At 43.7% G+C, this 20,462-nt stretch overlaps 1 protein-coding gene across 1 annotated transcript; it reads left to right on the top strand.

The window, feature by feature from the left end:
- Nucleotides 1-4,353: 4,353 nt before the first annotated feature.
- LOC143022856 (uncharacterized) lies at nt 4,354-17,770 on the top strand. The gene is made up of 3 exons (XM_076181239.1): nt 4,354-4,748; nt 4,998-7,149; nt 17,660-17,770. Exons 1-3 carry the CDS (start codon nt 4,354-4,356, stop codon nt 17,768-17,770), a joined length of 2,658 nt encoding a protein of 885 aa, XP_076037354.1.
- Nucleotides 17,771-20,462: the final 2,692 nt, after the last annotated feature.

The raw sequence follows: 20,462 nt of genomic DNA, 5'->3' as shown, positions 1-20,462 counted from the left end.
CCCTGGCAGGTGCAGGACCGTGGCAACTGAGTTCACACTGGCGCTCACGGTTCGGTCACGGTCCAGTCTCGCTCCAGTAAAAATATCTTTTGACGGAACCGTGACCGGAGCGAGACCGGAGCGAGACTGGAGCGAGAGCGCCAGTGTGAATGCTTCCATTGAAATTAATGAGACAATATTGGACCGGACCGAGAGCGTAGCGAGACTGGAGCGCGACCGGACCGATAGTGTGAATCAACCCTTAGGGTGGTCGGCTGGTCGTCGCAGCCAATCAGGTGATTGATGGGTCAGTTGCCAAGTTTTCATATAATGTGATAATTATAACGTTGGCGGTGTATATCTGCCACATCCCATCCGTGGACGGCAGTGTAAGGGTTCAACGGTCAATTTTGAATTTGGCGAAGACAAATTGAAACACAAATATACAAACATTTATATATCATTTGCTGTATAATGCTTGAACATTGCCTTTGACGTATATATTTTAGTCTCAGTGAATAGTTGCTGGGAAAACAATGAAAAGTATACAATGGGATAATGTATTTCTTTTTGAAAATGGCCATTGGAAACACAGCGACTACATGAGGATAACAGTTATCCTGTATATTACAACTAGGTTAATAGATATACAAGTTAATTCTGAAACACGCTGTTTTATATCTAAAATAGTTTTTTTTTTATCTGTAAACATCAGATTTCTTTAATTTGTCAATACTTTTATAAAGAAATTGAAATAGTTGCTAATGTTATGGTCACGCCCAAGGCTCGAAAAAATATCACAATGCTGCAAGCCGTTACTCTCTCCCAAGGGGTGGGTATATGATTTGAAACTGCCATTTTGATAAGTGCATATGTTTGCCTGTAGGAGATGAAAGTGGGCTTCCCATTGCGAGGCCTTTTGTTTGTTTAAACTCAGCGTTGTATGGATATTTTGTTTTAACGCTGAGTTTAAACAAACAAAAGGCCTCGCAATGGGAAGCCCACTTTCGGCTATTCTTGCTTGTCTGTTTATGGAGGTGTTGGAAAATGATAAATATATTAACATCATGGGTAGAGGTACCACTTGGCTGAGATACGTGGATGATATACTCGTAATAACACCAAAAGACACCAACATTGAAAACAAAATGAGAAGGCTTAACGCAGTTCATGAAGACATCCAGTTCACAGTTGAAAAAGAGAAAGACTGCAAACTCCCCTTTTTAGATACACTAATACACAGAGGCTCTAATCATCTTAGGTTTTCAGTGTACAGAAAGCCTACTAATAAAGACGACTTTGTTCACTTTTTCTCAGCCCACAGTAAACGAACTAAAACTGGTGTCCTTATAGGCTTCTTTCTTCGAGCCTACCGTATATGCAGCAGTGAACTCCTTGAAAACGAGTTGTCTTTTATCAGAAAAACTTTTAAAGAATTAAAATATCCAGGCGGCCTGATAACCAAAACAGAAGGCAAAGCTAGAAAAATCCACGATAAATCGAACGCCCAAACCAGCGGACCAAACGACCAAGCGTCCGGATCAAATGACCATACAGCAACAAAAAACCTAGTCACACCGCATTTCATTACTGTACCTAATTCTGATAAAACCGAAATTATTGATAGATATTTACTGAAAGGTGGCATAAACATCGCCAAGGTATCATGTAATAAAATAGGTAAAATGTTTAAAAACCACACTAATGACAACAACGACCTCAGTGTGATCTACCGCATTCCATGTAGTGGCTGCCCCTCGGCTTATATCGGTGAGTCAGGTCGAGGAATCGAGAAGAGGATAAACGAACATAGGAATGATTTAAAAGCACACAGAACGTCCAACTCCCTGGTCCGCCACCTCGAAATATGCAACAACCTTCCCGAATGGAGTAAAGTTGAAATTTTACACAAAGGATTAAAAAAGAACCCCCCCAAGACAGTTGAAGCTGCACATATAAATGTCAAAGAAAATAATAACGACAGAGAAGGATTTATATGCCTATCTAAAGCAGCCAGTCTCTTAATAATAAATGCGCTAGAAAAAACCTGACACTCGAAGCTTCACAAGTTCCCCCACTACGGGTATAAATGTTGTGACCAAGATGTTCTGTAACAAGTTCTCAGAGGAAGGTTATAATAACCGAAACGTAAGAACAATAAATGTATTCTTAGCCCATCTTCGTTTACCCTTCCCCACCTATCACTCTCTCATTTGTCTTAAACAATTTATCAATATATATATATATATATATATATATATATATATATATATATGTATATATATATGTATATATATATGTATATACTAGAAGAAAAGTTATCCAAACCGAAAAGGAAAGTACTGGAAGCACTGTACATTGCTACCAATGAAAATACTAACCAAAGAACGGGTGACATCAAATGGACAAAATCCACCGCAGCCATAGCAACAGCAATTAGGACATTACGCCACCGGAGCAAAGACCCCTCAATAGCGGACAAGACAACTAGGACATTACGCCACCGGAACGAAGACCCCCCAGTAACGGACAACAAGACAAAATCCCCAATACACAGAGGCGATCCTGGGTGAGCTCTCCGAAGCTCCTCAGTGCCCCATATATATGTTCGCATTATATATGGGGCACTGAGGAGCTTCGGAGAGCTCACCCAGGATCGCCTCTGTGTATTGGGGATTTTGTCCTGTTGTCCGTTATTGAGGGGTCTTCGTTCCGGTGGCGTAATGTCCTAGTTGTCCTGTTGTCCTCAGTGCCCCATATATATGTTCGCATTATTTTCTCCTTATTGTCTACACTCGTCCGGTGCTGTGTCCGCTATGAAGAAAAGAAGCATCTTTGATGACTCGGAGGACGAGGAAGCAGCAGATGGGCTACCGAAGACAAAGATCAGCAAAGGTCATGTACCTTCAGATATTGATCTGTGCTTTATGGACCCCGAGGATCGAGATAGTAATGACAATGGAAGGAGCACTTCAGACGGCGCATGCGCAGGCATCACCGAGGCAAGCAGCAGCAGAGGGAGCACCACTGAGGCAGACGGTAGCGTTTCCCCTAATAGCAGCGGCAACGGAGACGACGGATGGACAGTGGTCGGCGCCGCCAAAAAGCAACGCGCCCCTCGAACGACGGGTCTTCCAAAGTTCAAACTCGGGGAGACCAACAGCCACACCAGCCAGTATCAGGCCATACTATCCCTCCAGCGAGCCAACCCCGGACTAAGCATGACCATCAGGCCAAATCTGAAAGGGGAGTATGTACTCACCCCCAAGGACGACGATAGCACGTCTAGGATGCGCACCCTCGCACAGGGTCCCACTCCTAAGCTGGTGCTTCTGGACCCCAGCGACAAGCGCACCAAGGGTATCCTCCAACGCTTTCCATTGGATATGCCCCTGGAAGCGGTGGGAGACCACCCCAGCGTCCTCAGGGCGGAACGGCTCCGCAATACGCGGGACAAAGTTTCAACCCGCCAGGTTCTGGTAGAACTTGAGGGGCCCCTACCGGAAAAACTCGACCTGGGGCCATGGGGAAAGTACGCCCTAAGGCCCTACGACCGAGAGCCGATACGGTGCTACAAGTGCCAACGATATAACCACCTGCAGAGTTGCTGCCCCAACACCACGAGATGCGGAGTATGCAGCTTAGCACACGCAACGGAAGTGTGCATAGAGAAGCACAAGGAGAACCAGGCCACCACGGCTCGGTGCCCCAACTGTCAAAAAAAGCACCACGCATGGCATCCTCGCTGTCCAGAACGCATCCGACGGCTCCCTGGCGGCAGACAAAACCCTCAAGGCGAAGCGCGGAACGCACCACCCCCCTCCCAGCAGCAGCAGCCTCTGTTCGTGCCCGCTCCCCCACCATCACGCCCAGCCTGGGGTCAAGCACCCACCCCCCGCCAAGAACTGGAAGAGCAGCCTAACCCTCCCCCAACACAAACCCAGCCCTCAACTAGGCCCCAAGCAGAGATCCACAACGCCCGGCGCAAGAGACGTCGACGACGAAAGAAGAAGACACCAGAAACTCCAGCACCCCCAGCTAGGAGAACCGCCCCGGCAACCCTCGCCACATCCACTACCGCAGTCCCTCCAGCCAAACTCCCGGCCGGAGACAAACCAGCGACCGGAGTCAGGCCCATTGCCACCCGCTACCCACCGCTTGAGGGGATGCTCATGGCAGCTGCAGCAGTCTTCAGACGCCTGCTACAACAGCCAAACACTGTTCCAGGCAGAGATGAAGACCTGGCCTCTCTTCTCATTCGAGAAGTAATGGCGGCCACTTTCGAGGGCACATTACCCAACCCGCACCAGCCTGCCAGGACACCCACCAACAGCGTCTCCCCCCACCACCAAGATGGAGCAGAGTAATGCGCACATGAGAAATTCTCCAGCACCACACGACCTCGGCAGCCTGAAGGTGCTCCAGTGGAACATGCAGGGAATACGCAACAAGAAGCACCAACTCCTCCAAACAATCATGGAGGAGGGCATGGATATCGTGCTTCTACAGGAAACATTAGCACCCGGTGACTTCGAATGGAGAATAGGGGGCTACACGGTCCACTCACTCCCGCTTGACAGAGGCATAGGACACCGTGGTTGCATGGTGCTGGTGAAGAATAACCTACCACACCGCAGGGTTGCGCGACCCGTACACTGTGGTGAGGGTGTGGAGGTGATGGCTGTGGAGCTCCTCCTTCCCGACCTGCCACTCCTCATCTATAACATCTACAGGAGCCCCGGGAAACTGTTGGAGGTCGATGAGATACTGTCACTAGCTACCCACAACAATATCTTAGTAGCTGGAGACTTCAACGCCCATCATCCACTGCTTCACTCCCCCTCTCCGACTAACCCGACCGGCCGCCAACTGGCAACCACGTTGGAAGAGGTCCAGGACATCTCCCTTCTAAATACTGGGGAACCCACTCACGTCCGGGGAGGCAGACTGGATCTCACCCTGGTGTCAACCAATCTAGTTTCCGGAAGTAGCTGGCGTGTGCATCCTACTCTCACCAGCGACCACTACGCCGTCATCACCACTCTAAGGGCCGCACTCCCACTACCACCGCTCCAACCACCTCGATGGGACCTGCGGAGGGCGGACTGGAAGAAGTTCCAGGCCGCCCTGGATGACTGGTGGAAAGCGTGCGACCCGCCGGAGGACCTAGACCAGCGAGAAACAGAATTCACTACAGCAATCGAAAGAGCAGCAGAAGCAGCCATCCCCAGACGACATCCAGGGCATCGATGGCGTCGGAACTGGTGGTTCTACAATGAGGAAGTCCGGGAGCAGAATCACCTGGTCAACATTCATCGGAAGCTGTACCGCAAGCGACCCACTTCAACTAACCTACAATTGTTGAAGGAAGTGGTTACACACGCTCGACAAGTCTCAAGCCGGGTACGGGAGGCCAAATGGCTGGAGTGGTGTGCCAGCTTTTCCCAGCACACCAGCTTGGCAGACTTGTGGGCCAAACTGAGGACGGCTTCCGGGAAGCGCGCCCCTCGTCCTGCCTCACACCCAGAGCCACAACAGGAAGCAGAACGACTAGCGGATATGTTCGCCACACGGTGCGCCAACTCCCAGCTCCCCGCACAGATGCAGAACCTCCAGCAGCAGCTCAGGCCAGCACGAGAGCAGGCCGTCGGTACGGCGCGAGCAACACCTGACGTCACCGATGTACCTTTCACGCCACAAGAACTGGCCCGGGCCAAGAAAGGTAGAGATACGGCTACGGGAGCGGATGGCGTGACCTATTCTATGCTAGCTCACGCGGGGCCTGCCGGGGAGGCAGCACTACTGGCCCTGATGAACCATTCGTGGCTGGTAGGACGTCTCCCAACCACCTGGAAACGAGCGGACATCCAGCCCATCCCTAAGCCCAGGGAGCCCTCCAAGCCACGTCCCATCTCCTTGCTGAGCTGCACGGCCAAGACAGCGGAGCGCATGGTACTCACCCGACTCATGTGGCGTCTGGGCCCCCTCCACCCACACATCTTCGGATTCTCCAAGGGCGTAGGGACGGCCGACAGCATCATGACTCTCCTGAGTCACATAGACAACCGCCCTGCCGTGGCCGTTTTCCTCGACCTGGAAAAAGCGTTCGAGCTAGCCAGTGCTCACGCCATCCTAGATGCGCTGGTACAGCGGGGTGTCCAGGGACGACTCCTCTCCTGGATAGAGGACTACCTGCTACACCGACGCGCCCGGGTCAGGTTCCAAGGCCACCTTTCAGCCTACCGGGACCTAGAGAACGGCACTCCGCAGGGTGGGGTTCTCAGCCCCGTCCTCTTCAACCTCCTAATGGAACAGTTGGTGAGCCTACCCTTCCGGGGTGGCACGGCGCTTCTCAGCTATGCCGACGACCTGGTTCTTGTCGTCTCGGGCAAAACCCGAGGCAATAGGATCACCAGAGCACAAGAGGGCCTTGATCTTATCTCTAACAAGTGTGAAGAACTGGGCCTCAAGATCTCAGCTGAGAAGTCCAAGGCCTTGATGCTTAAGGCCACCACCCCGTTGTCCCACCTCCACATTCAGGGTATCCAGCTGGCTTGGACCAGCTCGTACCAGTACCTGGGAGTATGGGTTGACCAAGGCTTATCCTTCAACACCCAGGTCACCTACCTAAGGGAGAGGACGAGGACGAGAATCAATGTCATGAGGGCGATGACAAGGACACACTCTGGAGCCTCACATGCCGTGCTGCGCCTGTACTACATACAGGCCGTCCGCTCGTTGATTGACTACAGCGCTGTCGTGCTGGTTTCCCTGTCACCCACCCAACAAAGGAGGATCGAGTGCATCCAGAACCAGGCCATGAGGACCATGCTCGGGGCACCTCGCTGGACCAGTATGTCCATAATGCAAAGTGAGACTCGACTGGTACCTCTGGCCTCCAGGGTTCAACATATTGCGACTTGCCGGGTGGCTAAGATCCTCCGACAAGACAGGGAGACCATAGCACGAACCAAAATCAAAAGGACCCTACCGCAGCGACGGGACCTCTTCAGCACAAACACCTGGCTACGGAGGATAGCTGACGCCACCAATGCACTGTTCGACGACGGTCAAATAGCCATGTGGAGTCCGGATCTGGCCGTTGCAAACTACGTTGTACCGGCCCCATGGCAGCCCCCACCCGTCGAAATCATCATCAACAACCCGCCAGCAAGGAAGGCACAGTGCACACAACACGAGCTGCGGTTACACGCGCTGGCATCTGTGACACAGGCCAGCATCCCAGGGGGAGCCGTGTACTACACAGACGGATCTGTGGACCCTGTTCGAGGCACGACCGGAGCGGCGGCAGTCACCGGCGGGGAGACGCTGTCATGGAGGACCCCCGACCACTGTTCTACCCTGCAGACGGAGTTAGTTGCCATACAGCAAGCCCTGGAGCACGCCCTTCACCATCGTGAAGGTGCGGTAATTATACACACAGACTCCAAATCTTCCCTCCAGACACTCCAGCAAGCCAGCCCCACCGACAACATCCAGCTGGTAACATCCATTCACCTCAGCGCGCAGAGACTTGCCGGTGAAGGCCGGCACCTACGGATGAACTGGGTACCCAGTCACGTGGGGCTCCGAGGGAACGAGTTGGCGGATGCAGCAGCCCGAGCAGCTAGCACCATGCCCGCAGTATCCTGCTACGTCCTCCCCAGCCTGCAGCAGATCAAGACGCAGGCTAAGCGGAGCACCTGGCACTCCGCTCATCACCACCATCGCACCATGGAGAGAACCTCGCGGCAGGCAGCATGGTACGCTGCCACCACAAATTACCAGCCGCTACAATGCGGCCGTCCGCTAACTAGAGCCGACCAAGTTCGGTTGCACAGGTTCCGGCTCGGGTACGGCACGCTGGAGCAGCTACGGCCCGAGTTCAGTGGTCAGGAGTGCGAACACTGCGGCCTCCAGAGCCGTCGACCGCTGATACACTACCTGGTTCACTGCCCCGCCACAGCTCAACTAAGACAGCAACCCATCGAGGGCCCACAGGATGAGGAAGCTTTGGCCGCCCATTTGGTCAGGCGGGCTCTTAACACACCTAGCAAATTGCTAACCATCATGCGAGACATTCCGCCCCCTCGCTGAAACATGGTAGCAAAATATCGGGGCGTAAGCCCCAGCGGCGGGCTTGTGGCCCGCGCATTTTTATATGTATATATATATAGTTATAAGTATATGTATGCACGAGTATATATACATACGTGTATGTGATTGTGTATATATTCATGTACTAATGTTAAATAATAAACTAACTAACTAACTTCTCCTTATTACATTATTTCTCTAAAGAAGACTATTTGTGCGAAACTAGTCAGAAATAAACTTGGACTCTGATTTATGTCTTCCTCACCCACCTTCACCAACCTGTCACAATGCCTCAACATTTGTATATATATATATATATATATATATATATATATATTTATATATACATATATATTATATATATATATATATATATATATATATATATACACACATATATATACTATAATATAGTAGCCTCTGTCTGTTTGTTTGTTATTTGTTCACGAACTCCTATGGTTTTGGAGATAGACCCCCATTACTATATATATTCTGATACCTTATCCCTCCAGGTACTTGGATGACTATATATCATTTCTAAAAGAAATATTTTGGTTAGGGTTAAAGATAGGTGGGGTATGGTTAGGTTAAGGAGTATTTATGAACACATTTATTCAAATATATTTCTATTATAAAAAAAAACGTGAAATGTCATTTCATAAAGTGATAAACACGAAATGAGATTTTCGTACGGCGAGAGTGACATGACGTCAGGACGCGCAAAAGATTACTTTTGTGTGGGTTTGTGTTAATCTATTTAGTTTTCATTTTATAATTTATTCAAATATATTTATGTTATATAAGAAAGTAAAATATAATTTAATATAGCGATAAACACGAAATATAGCAATAAAGGAGATTTTTGTACTGCGAATGCGACATGACGTCATAACGCGCGACAGGTTACTTTGGGTGGGTTTGTGTTAATCTATATAGTTTTAATTTTTTAAGTCAAATATATTTCTTTTATATAAAAAAACGTGAAAAATAATTTCTTAAAGTGATAAACACGATAAATAACAGTTTATGAGATTTTTGTACTGCGAGAGCGACATGACGTCATAACGCGCGAAAGGTTACTTTGCGTTTGTTTGTGTTAATCTATTTAGTTTTCATTTTGTAATTTATCCAAATATATCTATTTTATATAAAAAAGTGAAACATAATTTCATAAAGTGATAAACACAAAATACAATAGTTTATGAGGTTTTTGTGCTACGCGAGCGACATGACGTCACAATGCGCGAAAGGTTATTTTGCGTGGGGTTTGTGTTAATCTATATAGTTTTCATTTTGTAATTTATTCAAATACACTTCTTTTATATAAAAAACGTGAAATACTATTTCATCAAGTAATAAACACAAAATATAACAGTTTATTAGATTTTTGGGCTGCGAGAGCGACATGACGTCATAACGAGGGAAAGAATACATTGCGTGGGTTTGTGTTAATCTATTTAGTTTTCATTTTTTAATTTATTCATATATATTTCTTTTACATACAAACGTGATATATAATTTCAAAAATTGATAAACACGGAATATATCAGGTTATAAGATTTTTGTACTGCGAGAGGGACATGACGTTATAACGTACGAAAGATTATTTTTCGTGGGTTTGTGTTAATCTATTTAGTTTTCATTTTGTAATTTATTCATATATATATTTATTCTATATAAAACGTGATATATAATTTCATAAAGCGATAAACACGAAATATAACAGTTTATAAGCTTTTTGTACTGCGAGAGCGACATGACGTCATAACGTGCGAAAGGTTGCTTTGGGTGGGTTTGTGTTTATCTGTTTAGTTTTGATTTTATAATTTATCTAAATAAATTGCTTTTATAAAAAAAAACGTGAAATATAATTTCATAAAGAGATAAACACGATATATAACAATTTATGAGATTTCTGTACTGCGAGAGCGACATGACATCTTAACGAGCGCACGGTTACTTTGCGTGGGTTTGTGTTATCTTAGTTTTAAATTTTTACTTTATTCAAATATATTTCTTTCATATCAAAACGTGATATATAATTTCATAAAGTGATAAACACGAAATATAACAGTTTATGAGATTTTTGTACATCGAGAGCGACATGACGTCATAACGCGCGAAAGATTACTTTGCGTGCGTTTATGTTAATCTATTTAGATTACATTTTGTGATTTATGCAGGTATATTTATTTTATATAAAAACGTGGAATAACATTTCATAAAGTGATAAACACGATACATAACAGTTTATGAGATTTTTGTAATGCGTAAGCGACATGACGTTAATAACGCGTGAAAAGTTACTTTGCGTGGGTTTGTGTTAATCTATTTAGTTTTCATTTTGTAGTTTATGCAAATATATTTCTTTAATATAATATAATTTCATAAAGTGATAATTACGTAATATAAGTTTATAAAAAGAATTTACTGCGAATGCAACATGACGTCATTACGAGCAAAAGGTTACTTTTCGTGAGTTTGTTTCAATCTATTTAGTTTTTATTTTGTAATCTATTCAAATATATATCTTTTATATGAAAACATGAAACATAATTTCATAAAGTGATAAACACAAAATATAACAGTTTATGAGATATTTGTACTGCGAGAGCAACATAACGTCATAACGCGCGAAAGTTTACTTTGTGTAGGTTTATGTTAATCTATTTAGTTTTCATTTTGTGATTTATGCAAGTATATTTCTTTTATATAAAAACTTGAAATGTTATCTCATAAAGTGATAAACACAGTTAATGAGATTTTTGTATTGCGAGAGCGACATGGCGTCATAACGCATGAAAGGTTACTTTGTGTGTGTTTGTGTTAATCTATTTTTGTTTTCATTTTGTAGTTTATTCAAATATATTTATTTATATAAAAACGTGAAATATAATTTCATAAAGTAACAAACACGAGGTATAACAGTTTATAAGATTTTTGTACTTCGAGAGCGACATGACGTCATAACGAGCGAAAGGTTTCGTTCTTGGGTTTGTGTTAATCTACTTAGTTTTGATTTTATAGATAATTCAAATATATTTCTTTTGTATAAAGCATGAAATAAAAATTCATAAAAAGATAAACATGAAATATAACTGTTTATAAGATTTTTGTTCTACGAGAGTGACATGACGTCATAACGTGCAAAGGGTTACTTTTCGTGGGTTTGTGTTAATCTATTTAGTTTTGATTTTGCAACTTATTCAAATATATTTCTTTTGTATAAAAACATATAATGAAAATTCATAAAATAATAAACACGAAATATAACGGTTTATAAGATTCTTGTACTACGAGAGCGATATGACGTCATAACGTGCGAAAGGTTACTTTTCGTGGGTTTGTGTTAATCTATTTAGTTTCCATTTTGTAATTTATTCAAATATATATATTTTATACATAAAACGTGAATTACAAGTTCATAACGTGAAAAACATGAGATATTACAATTTATAAGATTTTTGTACTGCGCGTGACATGACGTCATAACGTGCAAGAGGTTACTTTTCGAGGGTTTTTGTTAATGTATTTAGTTTCAATTTTGTATTTTTTCATATATATTTTTAATAAAAAACGTGATATATAATTTCATAAAGTAATAAACACGAAATATAACAGTTTATAAGATTTTTGTACTACGAGAGCGACATGACGTCATAGCGAGCGAAAGGTTACTTTCTTGGGTTTGTGTTAATGTATTTAGTTTTCATTTTATAATTTATTCAAATATATTTCTTTTATATAAAACACGAAATAAGAATTCATAAAGTGATAAACACGAAATAAGAATTCATAAAGTGATAAACACGAAATATAACAGTTTATAAGATTTTTTTTATTGTGAGAGCGACATGACGTAATAACGTGCGAAAGGTTACTTTGAGTGGCTTTGTGTTTTCATTTTGCAATTTATTCAAATATATTTCTCTTATACAAAAAAGGGAAATATAATTTCATAAAGTAATAAACATTAGATATAACAGTTAATGAGATTTTTGTACTGCGAGACCGACATGACGTCATAACGATTGAAAGGTTCCTTTGCGTGGGTTTGTTTTAATCTATTTAGTTTTCATTTTGTAATTTATTCATATGTATTTCTTTTATATAAAAACGTGAAATATAATTCCATAAGTGATAAACACGAAATGTAACAATTTCTACTCCGAGAGCGACATGACGTGATAAGGAGTGTAAGATTAATTTGTATGAGCTTGTGTTAATCTATTCAATTTTCATTTTGTAATTCATTCAAATATATATCTTTTATATAAAAAGTGAAATATAATTTCATTAAGTGATAAGCACGAAAAGATACAGTTTATAAGATTTTTGTACAGCGAGAGCGACATGACGTCATAACGAGCGAAAGGTTACTTTGCGCGGGTTTGTGTTAATCTATTTAGTTTTTGTTTTGTAATTTATTCATATATATACTTCTTTTATATAAAAAACGTGAAATATAATTTCATAAAGTGATAAACACGAAATACAACAGTTTTTGAGATTTTTGTACTGCAAGAGCAACATGACGTCATAACGAGCGAAAGGTTACGTTCTTGGGTTTGTGTTAATCGATTTAGTTTTTATTTTGTAATTTATTCAATATTATTATATTTCATATAAAAACGTGAAATATAATGTCATAAAGTGATAAACACGATATATAACAGTATGAGATTTTTGTATTGCGTGAGCGACATGACGTCATAACGCGTGAAAGGTTACTTTTCGTGGATTTGTGTTAATCTATTTAGTTTTCATTTTGTAATTCATGCAGATATATTTCTTCTATATCAAAAACGAGAAATATAATTTCATAAAGTGATAAACACGGAATATATCAGGTTATAAGATTTTTGTACTGCGAGAGCGACATGACGTCATAACGCATGAAAGGTTACTTTGCGTGGGTTCGTTTTAATCTACTTAGTTTTAATTGTTTAATTTATTCATATATATTTCTTTTATATAAAAAGTGAAATATAATTTCATAAAGTGATAAACACGAAATATAACAGTTTTTAAGATTTTTGTACTGCGGAAGCGACATGACGTCATAACGAGCGAAAGGTTACTTTGCATGGGTTTGTGTTAATCTATTTAGTTTTCATTTTGTCATTCATTCAAATGTATTTCTTTTATATAAAAACTTTAAATAAAAATTCATAAAGTGATAATAACGAAATATAATAGTTTATAAGTTTTTTGTACTGCGAGAGCGACATGACGTCATAACAAGCGAAAGGTTATTTTGCGTGGGTTTGTGTTAATCTATTTAGTTTTCATTTTGTAATTTATTCAAATACATTTATTTTATACAAAAACGTGAAATATAATTTCATAAAGTGATACATACGAAATATAACAGTTTAGGAGATTTTTGCACTGCGAGAGCGACATGACGTCATAACGCGCGAAAGGTTGCTTTTCGTGGGTTTACGTTAATCTATATAGTTTACATTTGTGATATATGCAAGTATATTTCTTCTATATAAAAACGTGAAATTTTATTTCATAAAGTGAAACATGAAATATAACAGTTAATGAGATTTTTGTAATGCGTGAAAGGTTACTTTGCGTGGGTTTGTGTTAATCTATTTAGTTTTCATTTTGCAGTTTATGCAATTATATTTCTTCTATATAAAAACGTGAGATATAATTTCATAAAATGAAAACACGAAATATATCAGTTTATTAGATTTATGTACTGCGAATGCGACATGACGTTATAACGCGCGAAAGGTTACTTTGCGTGGGCTTGTGTTAATCTATTTAGTTTTTATTTTGTAGTTTATTCAAATATATATCTTTTATATAAAACACGTGAAATATAATTTCAAAAAGTGATAAACACGAAATATAACAGTTTATGAGATTTTTGTACAGCGAGAGCGACATGACGTCATAACGAGCGAAAGGTTACTTTGCGTGAGTTTGTGTTAATCTATTTAGTTTTCGTTTTGTGATTTATCGAAATATATTTCTTATATATAAAAATGTGAAATATAATTTCATAAAGTGATAAACACGAAATATAACAGTTTATGGGATTTTTGTACTACGAGAGCGACATGACGTCATAGCACGCAGAGAGTTACTTTACGTGGGTTTGTGTTAATATATCTAGTTTTTATTTTGTAATCTTATTATGCTAATACCTCACGAAAATGCGTTTTACGAGCGATTATTATCAAAGATAAATAGTCGGTAAAATACAAAGATAATTATCAACTAGATAAATAAGTAAATGAGATATGATATAATTAATGATACTTAAAGCCAGATTATATTAATTTCGTCTTGATGCTTCGAGCAAGTTTCTTTGCCAACTGTTGACTCTGTCTACGAAGACGACTTAGGAGACATTGTCTTTGGAGTTGGATTAGAATTTGTCATATTATAATCATTTAAATGAATACTTTGATTATATTTTAATTGATTAACTTAATTACCTGTGACGGTCTTTAATTACTTTTAAATAAATAAATACAATACTTTGAGTATTTTCTATCCCAAATTATCTTAATATTTTTGAGTGAGTATTGCGTGTATATAATTTGTATTCTATGTTCGTAAATATATACATTAGTGGAAATTACAGTAACAATGTACTAACAATAAAACTAACTACCACTAGATAACTCTCACTAACACTAAACAGGTCACACTAACGTAAAATTGACCTGAAATTATCACTATTTATTTATATTCTTAATCGGCGAAATAATTTATTTATGTATTGTATTAATTCCCTTATATTTGTTTTATTTACAAGTAACAAAAAATTCTGTCATTATCAGTTAATCATCATTTGTGTACGGGAAAGGCTACCCTCAATCAAATAGGAAAAAATCAAACGTATATGTATAAAACAAATGAAAATAACGTTACTATTTTCTGCGAAATAACAGATTCAAATATTCGACCGTTACGACCTCGTGACGTCATGTCGACTTCGTGGATTATCATTTCATAGAAATAACTAAATTTTTTCTTTTATTTTCTTCTTTGTTTACGTATAATACTAAATTAATATGAATATTTATAAGCCTTTGTCAAGCTTTTCTGCTCTTTCTTATTTTAATTCCCACGCGTCGATGAAAATATAAAAATTGCTTTGGAGTTTTGATGCTCGTACTGTAGTTATTAATTTCTTTTTCATAAGATGGACGTTATGACGTCATGTCGGCTTCTGTTATCTCAGCTCAATTTTCCAGCCGCTTGGACGTCTCTCTCTCTCTCTCTCTCTCTCTCTCTCTCTCTCTCTCTCTCTCTCTCTCTCTCTCTCTCTCTCTCTCTCTCTCTCTCTCTCTCTCTCTCGCTCTCTCTCTCTCTCACACACACACACACACACACACACACACACACACACACACACACACACACACACACACACTAACGCAGAAATGACGTCACTGTAATGATACTGACCATTCGATTAAGAGGGCTCATGACACAAGTGTCGTTATTCGATAAACCGAACTCAGTTTGGGAGAGAGGAGGAGGAGGAGGAGGCTTTTGCCAAACCTAGTTTGCCCGTGTGAATGAGTTTTCAAACATGTTTGACAAACCGTGTGTCAAACCTGTTTTGACCGTGTAAACGGTTTTCAAATACGTATGACAAACCTTTTTAAAACGTAGTTTGACCGTGTGAATGTATTTACAAACACGTTGGACAAATCGTTTGTCGAACTTGGTTTGCCCGTGTGAATGTGTTTTCAAACACGTTTGACAAACCTTTTTTCAAACCTGGTTTGACCGTATGAACGGTTTTTCAAACACGTTTGACAAACCGCTTGCCAAACCTAGTTTGCCCATGTGAATGTGTTTTCAAACACGTTTGACAAACCATTTGTCAAACCTGGTTTGACCTTGTGAACGGTCTTGCAAACACGTTTGACAAACCTTTTTCAAACCTGGTTTGCCCGTGTGAATGTATTTTCAAACATGTTTGACAAACCGTTTGTCATAACTGGTTTGACCGTGAGAACGGTTTTTCATACATATTTGACAAACAGTTTTTCAAACCTGGTTTGCCCGTGTGAATCTGTTTTCAAACACGTTTAACAAACCGTTTTTCAAACTTGGTTTGACCCTGTGAACGGTTTTTCAAACACGTTTGACAAACCGCTTGCCAAACCTAGTTTGCCCATGTGAATGTGTTTTCAAACACGTTTGACAAACCATTTGTCAAACCTGGTTTAACCTTGTGAACGGTCTTGCAAACACGTTTGACAAACCTTTTTCAAACCTGGTTTCCCCGTGTGAATGTACTTTCAAACACGTTTGACAAACCGTTTGTCATAACTGGTTTGACAGTGAGAACGGTTTTTCATACACATTTGACAAACCGTTTCTCAAACCTGGTTTGCCCGTGTGAATGTGTTTTCAAACACGTTTGACAAACCTTTTTTCAAACCTGGTTTGACCGTGTGAACGGTTTTTCAAACACGTTTGACAAACCGCTTGCCAAACCTAGTTTGCCCATGTGAATGTGTTTTCAAACACGTTTGACAAACCATTTGTCAAACCTGGTTTGACCTTGTGAACGGTCTTGCAAACACGTTTGACAAACCTTTTTCAAACCTGGTTTGCCCGTGTGAATGTATTTTCAAACACGTTTGACAAACCGTTTGTCATAACTAGTTTGACCGTGAGAACGGTTTTTCATACACGTTTGACACACCGTTTTTCAAACCTGGTTTGCCCGTGTGAATGTGTTTTCAAACACGTTTGACAAACCGTTTTTCAAACTTGGTTTGACCGTGTGAACGGTTTTTCAAATACGGCTGACAAACCGCTTGCAAAACCTAGTTTGCCCGAGTGAATGAGTTTTCAAGCCTGTTTGACAAACCATTTGTCAAACCTGGTTTGACCGTGTGAACGTTTTTTAAACACGTTTGACAAACCATCTTTTCAAACCTGGTTTCCCGTATGAAAAAGGGGGCGGCGACCCGTCTTCGGCAGCCAGACATATGGGGTGACGACCCGTATTCGGCAACCAGAGGGAGGGGGCGGCGACCCGTCCTCGGCAGCCAGAAGGAGGAGCGGCAACCCGTCTTTAGCAGCCAGACAGAGGGTGCGGCGACCCGTCCTCGGCAGCCAGAAGGAGGGGCGACAACCCATCTCTGGAAGCCAGACAGAGGGGACGGCGACCCGTCTTCGGCAGCCAAACAAAGAGGGCGGCGAAACGTTTTCGGCAGCCAGAAGGAGGGGGGGGCGGCCCGTTTTTGGCAGCCAGACAGATGGGGCGGCGACCCGACTTTGGCAGCCAGACATAGAGGGCGGAGACCCGTCTTCAGCAGACAGACAAAGGAGGCGTCGACCCGTCTTTGGGAGCCAGAAAGAGGGGGCGTGGACCCGTCTTCGGCAGCCAGAAAGAGGAGGCGGCGACCCGTCTTCGGCAGCCAGAAAGCGAGAGCGGCGACCCGTCTTCTGCAGCCAGACATAAGGGGCAGTGACCCATATTCGGCAGCCGGACATAGGGGGCGACGACCCGTCTTCGGTAGTCACACAGAGGGGTCGGCGACCCTTCTTCGGCAGCCAGACATAAGGGGCCTCGACCCGTCTTCGGCAGCCAGACATAGGGGTCGACGACCGGTTTTCAGCATTCAGAAAGCGGGGGTCAGCGACCCGCCTCCGACAGCCAGACACAGGGGGCGGCGACCCATCTTCGGCAGCCAGATAGAGGGGGCGACGACCCGTCTTCGACAACCAGACAGCGGGGTGGCGACCCGTCTTCGGCAGCCAGAAAGAGGAGGCGGCGACCCGTCCTCGGCACCCAGAAAGAGGGGGCGGCGACCCATCTTCGCCAGCCAGAAAGAGGGGACGTCGACCCGGCTTCGGCAGCCACACAGAGGGGGCGGCGACCCGTCTTCAGCAGCCAGAATGAAGAGGTGACGACCCGTCTTCGTCAGCTAGACAGAGGGGGCGGCGACTCGTTTTCCTCAGCCAGACAGCGGGGGCGGCGATCCGTCTTCGGCAGCCAGACAGAGGGGGCGGCGACCCGTCTTCAGCAGCCGGAAGGAGGGGGCTGCGACCCATCTTAAGGAGCCAGACATAGTGGGCGGCGACCCGTCTTCGGCAGCCAGACATAGGGGGCGGCGACCCGTCTTCGGCAGCCTGACAAAGGGGACGGCAGCCAGACATAGGGGGCGGCGACCCGTCTTCGGCAGCCAGACAGCGGGGCGACGACCCGTCTTCGTCAGCCAGACATAGAGGGCGGTGGCCCGTCTTCAGCAGCCCGAGCGAGGGGGCGGCCACCCGTCTTAGGCAGCCAGAAAGTGGAGGCGGCGATCCGTCTTCGGCAGCCAGACTGAGGGGGCGGCGACCCATCATCGGCAGCCAGACAGAGGGAGTGGCGACCCGTCCTCAGCAGCCAGAGAGAGGGGTCGGCGACCCGTCTTCGTCAGCCAGACATAGGGGTCGACAACACCGTTTTCGGCAGACAGATAAGGGGGCGGCGACCCGTCTTCGGCAGCAAGAAGGGGCGGCGACCCGTATTCGCCAGCCAGACAGAGAGGGCAGCGACCCATCTTCGGCAGCCAGACTGAGGGGGCGGCGACCCGTCTTCGGCAGCCAGATAGAGAGAGAGGCGAGCCGTCTTCGGCAGCCAAAAAGAAGGGGCGTCGACCCGTCGTCGGCAGCAAGAAGAAGGGGGCGGCGACCCATCTTTGGCAGTCAGGAAGAGAGGATGGCGACCCGTCTTCGGCAGCCAGACATAAGGGGCGGCGACCCGCCTTCGGTACCCAGACATAGGGGGCGGCGACCCGTCATCGGCAGCCAGACAGTGGGGGCGGCGACCCTCCTTCGGCAGCCAGAAGGAGAGAGCGACGACCCGTCCTCGGCAGCCAGAAAGAGGAGGTGGCGGCAACCCGTCTTCGGCAGCCAGACATAGGGGGCGGCGGCAGCCAGACATAAGGGGCGGCGACCCGTCTTCGGCAGACAGACATAGGGGGCGGCGACCCGTGTTCGGCAGCCAGACATAGGGGGCGGTGACTCGTCTTCGGCAGCCAGACAGAGGGTGTGGCGACCGGTCTTCGGCAGCCAGAAGGAGGGGGCGGCGACCCGTCTTCGACAGCCGGACAGAGGGGGCGGCGACCCGTCTTCGGCAGCCAGAAAAAGGGGGTAGCGACCCGTCTTCGACAGCCAGACTGAGGGGCGGCGATCCGTCTTCGGCAGCAGCCAGACATGGGAAGCGTCTTCGGCAGCCATTTCCATGTCGTTTATATATCCTTTGTATCTTTCACGCAGTTTCACTATTCCGTGTTAGTCTTTTAATTTATCATTTACATATTATCAGTAAAAGTTTCGGTTGATCCTTGCATTTTTCTATTTATATCTTTCTCATAGTTTCTTTAGTCTTCCCTGCGTATATTCACATATTCGTTTCTAAGTTTTATTACGTATGTACTAGCCGTCTATTAGTTTTACATGAACTAGTGTATTAATACTATTGTACCAGTAAACTTATACCAATGTACCAGTACTAGTGTAATAATGCTAGTGTGATCGTACTAATATACTAGTACTAATGTAGTAGTACTAATGTACTAGCATTAGTGAACTGTTACTAGTGTGCTAATGTATTAGTGATAGTGTAGTAGTATTAATGAACTACTATGAGTGTACTAGGGTATTAGTACATAGTGCATAGTTCGAAATGATAATTGTAATTGCCGAGGATAACACAAAAGAGCATGTAAGAGATCATGGCAGAACAGCTGTTATCTTATGCTCTGATCTGTTGCAGGGATTCCTTGGGTTCTTGTGAAGCTCCATTCAAGAGTGACTGAAGAGGTTCTGGAGGACTTGGAAGGTCTTCCAAATGAATCTGTCCTCTGTTACAGCATAATCCATCCGACTCTCTTCTGAATTTCATTGGTCTAAGAGATATTAATGCGAGTTCATTGTCATTTTCCTCATGATTACAAGAGAAAGCTAATTCTCTTTCTGTGAGCAGAGTTCCTCTTGGTATTCTGTGCCTGGAACCATCAGCAGGTTCCCTTTGCTGGGTTTGCTCTGTAGTTTCAGGGGCTCTAGAGCGCTCTCTCTTCTACTTCTTTCAGCTTTGATTAACAACCCGTTTTTCGCCACTCTTATTACTACATTTTCATTTGCGGGGCATACTGGATCTATAGATTCGTCCTCATACAACATTCATAGCAAGTTGTAAGATTTTACGGCCATAGTACTTACTGGTAGTAACTCTGTGACTTCTATGCACCACAATCATGGATCCTTTTCCCGCAAAATGCATTGGAACTCGAACCAATGGAACACACTTACTCGTAGAGTCTTGAAACTCGGAGCCTTAGAACTCGGAGCCTTGGAACTACTCGGAAACCTGGAACTCGGAGCCTTGGAACTCGGAGTCCAGG

Source organism: Oratosquilla oratoria, unplaced genomic scaffold (assembly GCF_046742065.1).
Source record: "Oratosquilla oratoria isolate Oo_2021 unplaced genomic scaffold, ASM4674206v1 SCAFFOLD206, whole genome shotgun sequence".
Classification (NCBI taxonomy): domain Eukaryota; kingdom Metazoa; phylum Arthropoda; class Malacostraca; order Stomatopoda; family Squillidae; genus Oratosquilla; species Oratosquilla oratoria.
The sequence above is the reverse complement of the archived record's forward strand: the minus strand, read 5'-3'. Positions and strand labels throughout refer to the sequence as shown.